General features: G+C 37.7%; 1 protein-coding gene across 1 annotated transcript; it reads left to right on the top strand.

Moving 5' to 3' along the window:
* The first annotated feature begins 3,971 nt into the window (after positions 1 to 3,971).
* LOC111914175 (transcription factor bHLH148) lies at positions 3,972 to 5,310 on the top strand. The gene is made up of 2 exons (XM_023909931.3): positions 3,972 to 4,166; positions 4,406 to 5,310. The coding sequence occupies exon 2, from the start codon at positions 4,461 to 4,463 to the stop codon at positions 5,163 to 5,165; it is 705 nt and encodes a 234-aa protein (XP_023765699.1). The 5' UTR covers positions 3,972 to 4,166; positions 4,406 to 4,460; the 3' UTR covers positions 5,166 to 5,310.
* The last annotated feature ends 6,284 nt before the right edge of the window (positions 5,311 to 11,594 follow it).

Consider the following 11,594-nt stretch of genomic DNA (forward strand, 5'->3'; position numbering starts at 1 on the left):
CACTCCTTTCCTATCACGGGCCTCGCCCCTACTCTACTAATATTGAGATATGGAACCCCATCCATACTCAAGCTTGTGATGTGATACGGGGCCTCGCCCACACTCACCTCCCTACCAGGCACATACAAGTATCATAGATACAACAAGAATAATCTATCATACAACATAAGAACCTTCCTTGGGATTTCCCTGGCATCGGACTCCCGGTCCGAAAACATACTATCATCTAACATACTTCGGGCTTACCCCAACATCGGACCCCCGGTCTGGAACCTGTCATACCTATACATGCAAGAATCACAAAGACCTCTAGCATTCTAACATATCTCAGGCCTCGCCCGACATCAGGTCGTAACTCGGATCATATAACAATAAGTGCATAGGGCTAACCCCCGGGTCTTCCTACTATACATAAACATAAACATAATGGGCCGACATTGTGGCCGTAGACCCATGCACACAGTGAGGATACTCACCTCACACTGCTAAAGACAGGCTGAAACACTTCTAACTGCTAACCGGAAACTCCTGAACTTCTGATCCTTCGGCTTCCCGAACTATCAACACTTAGACTACAATACCCTCAAACTTGGTCAACGTCAACTCTCCGAGTTGAATTTAACTCGCTGAGTTGACTCACCAACTCCTCGAGTCCCACAATCCTCATATTACTTATGGGCTTTGATTCTACTTGTCGAGTTCTCCTGGAACTCTTCGAGTCCATCTTCATACAAATGGGGACCCTTTGCTCGTGACTAGTCGAGTTCATTCTTGAACTCGTCGAGTCCGTCTTCATCATAGTCGGGCCATTCATCCTCAACTCACCGAGTTCTGCCTTGAACTCGTCGAGTTCTTTGGTCTACACGTCCAACAACCCATCCAACCTATTGAGTCCTCCTCTATAATCAACCACATTACACAGAAACATGAAACATTGGGGAACCATGACCCGACTCGCCGAGTCCTAAGAACAAATCATCGAGTCCTCGTGAGTCCAACTTTATTAAGACGATCTCAGTCAGGCACAAAGCATCCAGGACCTAGATCTAACCTTCTAGGGTCGGAGTAACACGCAAAGTTACTACCTTTACATCCATACATGGCCCTTTTTGCTCAAAAGGCCATAAAAACCTCTTAAACTTTGCATGGGGAGTTCTAATGGCATAAAGCTTCCACCGTTATGCTTTAACCTCCCTGAATACTTCCAGATCTAAAAGGATCTTGCTTGCGGACATCCAAATCCCACAAGCAACCATTCTTGGACCAAAATCTTCATAAAAGGGGGAAAGAATAGATCTAATGAACTAATGATCAAGTTAGAGACTTGATTACCAGAAAGTGATGAGATTGGGAAGCTACTTCTGGATCCACAAGCCTTTCCTTGAGCCTTCAAGTTGCTTCTTCTTCTTCTTCTTCTTGACTTCAAGGATAAAAAAAACTCTCTAAAAAATGGCTCACAAGCATTAGGGTGTCAAGATCTGTGGGTTCTGGTCTTGGAGGTTGGAAATGAGACCAAGAAAAAGACAATAGGATGCTTAAATAAAGTACCAAGCCCCAAATTTAGGGTTTTCCAAAACTAGACCAACTTGTTGAGTCGGTCTACCGACTCATCGAGTAGGTCACTTAACCCACATTTTACAAATCTGCTCCTACTCGTCGAGTTCCTCCCTGGGCTCGATGAGTAGAGTTCTTGACTTGCGGTTTTTCTTTCCTTTCTTGACCTTCTGAATTTGGGGTGTTACAAAGGAGCTTTGAAGGAAGAAAAGTTGGTGTCCAAGCTTTTGGATCTGATTTTCTCTGTGGTTGGTACATCATTCAGAGGTATCAAGCTCAAAGCTTTCTCATTGTTTGATTAGTTCATGTTTTGGTCCATTTTTAGGGTTTTAAGTCCCAAGCTTGAAGCTTTATGAGTTTTGTGAACTCCAGCGCATAATACATGACCATTTAGGTGTTTCTAGTTGTTTGGACTCATAAAAATGAGATATTGGATGTCAAGATCTCTCCATGCATGAGATATGAGGACCCTTGTGAGTAAAGGATGAGTTTATGAGATTTAGAATTGTCCAGCCATGTTAACACTTAAAGTCACCAACTTTATGGAGTAATGGACCTTATCGAGCCCAGATTTGTAATAGTAGCAATGGTCTTAACGGATTAAGACTAAAAGAGTGAAAAGAGGAAACCTAGGGAGTACGCCATGCGTACTCCTAGATACGCGTAGCGTGTCGTTGAGCCACCCCGATGCATGCTTGACTGACTGAACGCCCAGCGTAAAGGGACGTATGCCCAACGTACACACTAGGTGTTGAATTTCGTTGACTTTTAGGGTTTTGGTCATGTTGTGGACTTTGGAGGCTATAGAGGGGTAAAATGGTCTTTTACCCTTCTGAGAATTAGTCAGGGAACTTAGCTCGTAGCTTAGTGGTAAGGCTCTAGGTTAGGGAGTTAGAGGGCACAAGTTCGAATCCCGTTATGCTCCTTTCTTTATATAAACGAAAGAGTAAAGGCTTACGGATAAAAAACTCGGGAGAACATGAGGTCCAACGGCGAAATAGGTAATCGGCGAGTGTACTCACCAACCACCATCACAACAATGTTCGTCTCCAACTTTCCCGACGAGACTCGAAAGGAGATCATCAAGAGGATCTTCTCAAGATATGGAGATATCTCGGACGTGTATATGGCGACAAAGAAAGGTCTAAATAGGAGGAACTTTGCTTTCGTTAGATTTAAAGGAGTGGAGGATGTGGCAAGATTAGAGGTTTCCATCCAAGGTTTAAAATGCACGGGGTCAATGCTGGAGGTGAACGTGGCAAAATTTGAAAGGAATGAAGCCATAAAGATAATTAGAGTAATACGTGATATATGTTAGGTGGAGTCTAGACCGACAGTTCGGGTACGGGATATACTGCTTTACTTTACGAGGTGAGTCTTCTCACTATAATTACCTAAGAGGTAATTACTTACGAGGTGAGTCTTCTCACTATACTTACCTGAGTCTTCTCACTATTCTTTACAAAATAAGCACAATAATGAAAAAGATCTAAAAATATTCTTTACCATAGAACTTGTTAGTTGTTTACTCTTATGCTTTAGGGAGTAGATACGCTAAGAGCCATCGACAAAGTTCTTAGCATGCATGAAAACCACCCCTAGCATGCACTAAGGGTGTGCGCTAATATGAACTTGCTAGTTCATCGGTGTGTGTGTGTGTGTGAGAGAGAGAGAGAGAGAGAGAGAGAGAGAGAGAGAGAGAGAATAGAAGGCTTGTGACTTTTTCTTGATTGACTTACTTTTTTTTGTTGAAAAACATGTTACTATTGTTTACCATTATGCTATGTTTATGTGACATGTTGGTAAGGAGGGGCCTTCTTATTTGAGAGGTCATGGATTCAAATCTTGCTTGAAACATAGGTTGTGATAGTTAGGAGTAGATTAGTTTGCCGTTAAAAAAAACCACTCCCTTAGCCTTATGTTTTGATGTCAATGTAAATGAACTATGTATTTTTCATTGGTGTAATGGTTACTTTATCCCCATGGATCATAAATAGGCATCTAATGTTAAGTATGTTTCCACTATGAAGAGCTTGCATATTTGACCCTTCACTACCGTGTTGCTTCACTTTACTTCTAATATGAGTCGAGACAAAACAATAGTTTGTAGCCCAAATCCAATAAATAGATTACCTTTACACATTTCAAGCGAAAACTCAAGCTTTTTGTCGACCATGTTTCGAACATGAGCCATGTTGGAACATGCCGATAGAAATTGGTGCAGACAGATGCCTTTCAATAGTCATGGAGACAAACTAAAGCAGACAAGAAGTTTAGGCCACCAAATGGGGGCAATGGGTCCAATTCACCACCACCATAATGTTAAAGAAACAAAATAAGGAATTTTATGTAAATATTCAAAAGTAAAAGGGATAAAACGGAACATTACACTAGATTTAAAAAGACACGGAGGCGAACGGGCCAATGCGTGCTACCCTGTAAATCTGTAGTTTACTCCCCCACTTCATATCCCACCATCTCTCTCTTTCTCTCCCGTTCAAACAGAAAACAAAGCACTAAACAGAGCTGATTCTCTTCAAAATTCCTCGTCAATGGGAGTATATTCTTTCTAGCTGAAGAAGAATATTAATACCGACATTTTCTTCTTAAAGGTAATCCTTCGTGTAGATATTTATTAGATAATGAATGTTGGTTTATTATTTTCTCTGTTTGATTATTTGAAAAAGAACTCTGATTCGATTGGTAGATTTGGTTACAATGTTGAGATTTTGTAATCTCCCATTCGGATAAGAAAACGAATCTGTAATTTTCCCCGTACGAATCTGTATGTTCAATATTGATGTGAATGATTTGTCTTGTTCCTGACATGCTCCGATTTATAATCTACTAGAATTTTATTTGTCTTCACATCAACCGGAAGAACAATTGGGAACGGAATTTTGTAGATGGCGGCTACAAATCCGGTGACGAACAACACAGACGCACCACGTGATGCATCGAAGCGGAGAAAGAAGAAGAAAATGCTAAAACAATTTAGCAGCATAAGAAATCAGGTGCCGGAAAACATGAATAATGACCACGACGAGATTACGTCATGGAAATCAGAAGATCGACAGGAAGCATATAGCTCCAAACTCTTCGAAGCTCTCCGCCATCTCCGGCTGAGCTCCGGTACGTCTTCACATTCTGTTTCGCTTCGTGGACGTGCGGTTCGTGAAGCCGCTGACCGTGTCCTTGCAATGGCGGCGAAAGGGCGGAGTCGATGGAGCCGAGCGATTCTCTCAAACAAACTGAAGCATAAATTCATGAAGAGTAATCTGAGGCAAAGAGGTGCCATTGCGACGGCGACCGGTAAAAGTCGGTTTAAGAAGCCGAGAATGGGTATTTTGAGGTTGAAGTCCATGAATTTACCGGCGGTGAAGCGGAAAACACGTGATCTCGGGAGGTTAGTTCCCGGCTGCCGGAAACAGCCTTTCCCTATTGTATTAGAAGAAGTAGCCGATTATATTGCAGCTCTTGAGATGCAAGTTAAAGCCATGGCTGCACTCGCTAGCATTTTCTCAGCCGGCTCTAGTTCTGGCCCTGGCTTTGCCACCGGAGCCGTGAATCGAAATCAGCTCAGTCTTAGCCGGCCACCACCAAGCTCGTGATATTTTTCCTCTATCCCTTTTTTTCTATTTACTACTATTTTAGAGTAAATTACACTATTGGTCCCTGATTATAGCTGATGTTTATAATTTTAGCCTTTTTTTATTGTAACGTTGGTCCCTATTTATTGTAATGTTTTTGGTCTTAGCCGATTTCTGCATATTATTTCCAAAGAGTGTATAAATTTTCTTGGATTAGGGACCACAAAATATTTAAAAAAAAAAACTTTTAAATAATGACTAGAATTGGAAAAAAAAATTACAAAAATTATAAAAATCAGCTATATCCATGACCAAAAATATATTTTTATTTTATTCTTATCTGTGTAGTGTTTGTTCCTGCTTATATATTAAATTTCTCTACCTTATCCAACGAAGCTATCTATTTATGATTGAATCTAAAATGATGAAATTTAAAATTGTATTTTATGTGTAATTAGAAAGTTCAATATAATTTTTATTTGTAATGATAGTAAGAACATATGTAAATTTAGGGTATATGCTTTTGAAACAAAAAATGGTACTATTCTGTTGACATCTTCAGAAAAAAAAATGCTATATTCATGAAAGTTAAGAAACAGTGTCTGGAAAAAGAAATTGAATAAAATTTCTGCATTATATCAGAATTGCGTGGTAAATAGTAGATTAAAGGACAGTTTTTATCAATTGTTTTAGAATAGGGGAAAACTTTGTAAATATAAAAATCAACATCGGAAGCTTGTTGATTTTAGTATTTCTCCGTTGTTTTAAGTAATAAAAAGAAAAAATTGTCTTATAAAAATATATAACTGAAATCAACATTTCCCTCTACTAACTCCAACCATCCAAACTTTTTGGAGATCGAAGTCTGTAAAGCTGCATTATTATACATATGATACAAATAAAATTGAAAGAAGATAAAAAGAAAGAGAGCCCCGACTTCATCAAGCAGCTCAACCCTCAATCTCAACGGTATCTCGCCCAATCCACAACCCATCTTTTACGACGTTATATACTTAATAATCGAACAAAGATTGGGTTATTAATAACCAATTTTAATATTTAGGTAATTGAATTTTTTTATTTAACCATAGATATAACATAAGTTTTTGGTCACATAATATAAGGAGTTGTTTGGTAAGATCTAAATTTATAAGATCAGAATTTTTAAAAGGTTTGACTTTCTAAAAAGATCTGAATTTTTAACATATTGTTTGGTTGTAACTTCTAAATTGTAATCTGAATTATAAAAATGACCATTTTACCATTTTATAATTCTATATTGTGTTAAATGATAAATGCATACCTGATAAAAATTACAAATGATCATATACAATAACCAAATTAAATATAAATTCTGCCAAATTCACTTCTTTCAATCCATGAAAACATAAACATCATACAATATAACCAAATTAAATATAAATTCTAACAAATTCATTTCTTTTAATCCATAGAAAACATATAAACAACCAAACATTCTATCACTCTTTCTTTGATCAGCAAAAAAATTAATCAAAACATAACAGTAAAAACTCACATGAACTAATGATTCAATAAACAGTAAAAACTTAACCAAAACTTGCAGTTTTGCAAAACTTTGGCAAACTTGACCAAAATTTGAAGATTTGCAAAACTTTGGTAATTAAAACATCTGATTGAGGCACTTCAAAACATGGCGGTGCCTTGCCTTTGATCTCAGCTTCTCTGCATGGTCATACCAAATGTAATGGACATAATTGCAAAGCAGTAGGTTAAGGAATGTTTCATGCACATCACACGTTTCAATATTCATAAATCACACCACTTTTCACGATTTTTAAGGGATAGCTGGAAGAAGACAACAACCAACTATTCAATATTTTTAGGGCAACAACAAAAGAAAAAAGCTTGCTTTCGACAACATTTGAAGGAACAAAAGAACTTTTTTACCTAAATGTTGTCGACGAGTTTTCACGGAAGTGGAGGGTGTCACTAGCGGAAGCTATGGCGGAGTCGGGAATTAGTTCCACAAAACAAATAACATTGATTTAATCACCTAAACCTCGTTATTTCCACATCTATCGTCTTTTTTCTTATACTTACAAAAAAAACAAAGAATTTTTATGCTCAACAAAAATAAATAACATAAATAGATTAGATGATTAATATAAAGAAATCTCTAATAAAATCTCAATATTTTGTGTCAGTTTACGTTTTATTCCCAATTTATTTTTTCAACATAAAAGTCTCGATTATCTAATTTTATATGATAATTTGTCTGTAACATCCTATTTCCTGTCATTTCTTATTTTAGGACTGTGGGCCAGAAATCGATTGTGTAAAGGCTTCAGGCCTTAAGGAGGTAATGTTTAGGCGTTTTGGATGGAGACAACAATGGTTGCGAGATCTTAACCTTTGAATTCTGTTTTGGACTGAAGGGTAGACTTGAGAAAGTCATAGGTCAGGGTCTTGCATGAAATATAGATTTTTGTTCGAGAAGTTTTTAGTCCAAGATATCTAGATAATATTGTGGGTATCTTCAATACTTTCTGTGCATATAAAGAACGCCAAAATTGAAGTTGAAACAAAGAAGTTACAGCAGTTTGAATATGGTGTTAGAGGTGGTAGTATGTTGGGCATACGCAGAATTACGATGGACGTACTAGCTTGATTAAAACACACATTCAAGAGCTTATGTTGGGCTTACCATTTGACACGATGTGTAACGCCCATGTATCTAGACTAAGTATTATTATAACAATGTAATAGTTACGGTCAACAATTGTAACCTATTTTGAAGTAATAAAGAAGAATTATTTGAGTATTATGTGATTTATGTGCATTATATGTAGTTATAATGATATAATAAAATAATAATAAAAATATACATAAAAAATAATAGATAGACCCAATAACTGTGAAGAAAGTTGAAGTAGTTGTAACAAGAATTCTAGGGATATAAGGAACGCTGAAATCTGACTTATAACGAAGAAGTTATGACCCGTCAAAGTATTACGACTAAACCGACACCACGTTGTGTATCGTTAAAAGTGAATTTTTGATAAACTAATTTTTAGCCTTAGCGATCTAAAAAAAATTTGTAGTATAATTTAAACCGAGAACGTACATTAAAAGAACATCCAAATCTGACTTCATATGAGGAAGTTATAATTTTTCTAAGATTTAGCAAAGCAGTTCAAAGCCCGGAAATCAAATTTTAGATCGATCGATTTTTAGCCAACACAATCTAAAGGAGAATTGAAGATCTTCTTAATAAGAACTCAACAATATAACGACAAACGAAAACGAACGTCAGATGACAAAGTTATGAATTTTTAACGGACTTTATCTGTCTAAGCCTGTTAAAATATAACTTTAAAAATAAATTCAAAATTAGCCAACAGAGTCTAAACAAAAGTTGTAAATTATTTTGCCACCTAAATGTGGATATAAAGAACGTAAAAAACGAAGCTCGTATGCGAAAGTTACGAAATTTAGAAGTTGAAAAAAGGCTGATGCGAGGACTGACATGTAGCTGGATCCTTGCCCTCGCTTTCTCCCCACTGTCTCGCATGCGAAGCTGACATCTGCCCCCTCGTACGCGCAGCGTAGGGCTTCGGACGCCCCGCGTACTGAATACACCCAACGTACTCCGAAGTACGCCTCGCACATGCGCAACCCCCAACCTATAAATAAAAGTGTTTTTCTTCATTTCTCTTCACACCTTTCCCATTCTTTATCTCTCAATTACTCCTCTTAACCCCTCCCCTCCCATAGTACTTCCCAAGTGCTACCGACGAGTCCCAATGCACCAAAAGGCTCCGAGAAGAAAAGCTTTCGGCTCAGAAGTTCTGGCCCCGTAGAGCCCGGTTCCTAGCTAAACCCCATTATAAGTGAGTTATGCTTACCCTACTTTAACTATAGCTTATGTTTAAGTTCATTATTGTTATTATGAACCTATAAACAATATATGTGCTAAGTATTATAAAATATAAAGTGTTTTTACAATACATTTTAACTGTTCGCGGTACGGGGAATTTGGTTTGAAGGGCCGCATAGGGTTGTTGGATTTCAGAACAGCTTAAATGCCAAAATGGTACTGCTCTCTGGTGTTTCATGTCTGGCACCTGTCTGTACATAGTAGTTGAAAAGTATTGTTTAACAATTATATAGTACAAGAAAAACAATATTAATCGTAGACCTTGAGTTAATCTAGACCAATAATTAGTCACAATAAAAATTAGACTAAAATGTAGTGATAATGATACTAGGTTTCGTCGAAGGAAAATAAAATTGTTAGAAGCGAAGTGCTGCCCGAGTTTAGAGTCATCACTTTAACAAGTGAGTACATAGTTACTTTCATCTTACACATAGATATAAAGTATTTAATATAAATTACGTGCTATGTGTGCATATTATCTATCTACTTGATATTTATGCTTGATGAACAAAATATACATCTTTTACTTCATTTAAACTGTATATGTATTTTATACCTATAATTTTAATGGATAAAGATGGGTAGATGATATAGATGATGAAATAAATGATGAGAGGCCACGATGTTTACGATGATCCAATCATCTAGCGGAGTATAAATGATGACCACAGACTATTCTAGACAGTCCAGTTGTAGCACCTGGTTCCTGGTACGTATTCATTGTAATTAATATTTCTTAAATATTGCCTTTTTGCCTTGGACTCGGCGAGTTGAAGGACTAACTCGCCGAGTAGAAGCGGCATGAGACGCGGGGTCTAAGCCTTGAACTCGGCGAGTCGGTTCCCGGACTCGGCGAGTAGGCCCTGTTTGGGAAAAAACCCTAACCCGGGTGTTTGCACCCTATTTAAACACTCTAACTCGGCCTCCCTTGTCCCTAACACTTCCAGAATAGCTGTAAAGCGAAACCCTAGCCCCTTTTTGTCCTTGTGAGTGATTTTGGCCTTGTGAAGGAAGTTGGAAGCTTAAGAGAAGAAGAAGGAGGTGGAAGAGTGCTAGGAGGGGAAGTAGATCCGACATCTACCTTGCAAGAGGCTTCCATTCAGGTAGAAAAGTCCCTACCTTGATCACTAGTTCATTAGATCCCCTTTTTGTCCCTAATTGGTGGTTTTCAAGCCCTAAAACACCAAACTCCATGTGTTTGTGCTCTATGATCCGAAAGGACTTCAGATCTAGACCTTATGGACGTGTTAGAAGTATAAAGTCTCTATGGATGAAGTGATTGAGGTCCCTATTGAGTGTATGACCTCATAAAGAGCTTGGATTTGCCTTTTGGAGCTTATAGGGCCATGCATGCACGTAAAGTTTGCAACTTTACGTGATAAGCATGCCCTAGGAACATAGATCTATGGTTTGGAAGCATTGCATGTCCCAGAATTGGTCTGTATGGGAAGTGGGTCGAAGGGACTCGGCGAGTCCTAAAGTGGAACTCAGCGAGTTCTATGAAGATGGTCTTTGATGGGTTTTGGCCCATATGAACATTCCTATGTGCACATGCAAACCCTAATGCTTGGATCTAGGTTTCTCTAATTAAATATGCTTTGAATCCAAGACTTCTAATGACTAATTAGGTATAAGAACAATACAAAATCAGATCTAGAAGTTTGCCTTTGAATCTCTTGTTTGATCTTGTTGTCTTGGAGCTCTAGAGTCACAATTGTCACTCCTCTAATGGCTTACAAACACCAACTAGCAAGGAGGATGATTTAAGAGAGAGGTTAGGGAAGAAATCGGCCAGGGTTTCTTTTCTTTTGAAGAGATGCCGATTTCCCTTGCCCTAGGGGTCTATTTATACTTGTAAGGCTCATAGGGTTTCACCCTTAAACCCTAGTTGGATAATCTTTCCTTAAAGCAATCCAAATCCTTTCCATGATAAGTCCTTGGACGAATTTGAGGCTATCCCAAGCCCTAGAATTCGTCCAACCTTTATCCCTTAAGGATTTACAGCCCAAAGTGCAACTATCAAACAATTGACAGTTTATACCCTTTTATTTAATTAATCTCTTTAAGTCACCAAATTAATACTAATTAATCTATGACTTATATTAATCAAATAACAATATTATTATTCCTTATATTATTCTCATAATATATTAATAAAATCTATTCTCTCATAATAAATCATCCTATCAAGTTGCTATGGTGAAGGCAACCCAAAAGGACCATGCACAATCGGGTCAAATACTTGCCTAATATAGTTGCAGCCTTAGACACTATTCCAACAGTCTCCCACTTGGATAAGTCTAGTAACTATATGCACATGTACAATCCGATTCGCAATCATACCTCTCAAAGACGTCAAACTCTGATCTAATCAATCTTGTCCTTTAGATAAGGGATCGTACAGTCCTCTATTAGATATCATGCTGACAATTTTTATGGAATGATTAGTCTAGTATTTTGGTTTCTCGATCTCCGATTTATTTGACATAGAACTTAATCGAACACATCAATTCAGTTCTGACCGGGCCCGA

The sequence above is a fragment of the Lactuca sativa genome, chromosome 6 (genome assembly GCF_002870075.4).
Source record: "Lactuca sativa cultivar Salinas chromosome 6, Lsat_Salinas_v11, whole genome shotgun sequence".
In the NCBI taxonomy this organism is placed as follows: domain Eukaryota; kingdom Viridiplantae; phylum Streptophyta; class Magnoliopsida; order Asterales; family Asteraceae; genus Lactuca; species Lactuca sativa.

Coding starts and splice junctions, on each gene's coding strand:
- LOC111914175 (XM_023909931.3), top strand. CDS start 4,461: ATGGCGGCTACAAATCCGGTGACGAACAACACAGACGCACCACGTGAT.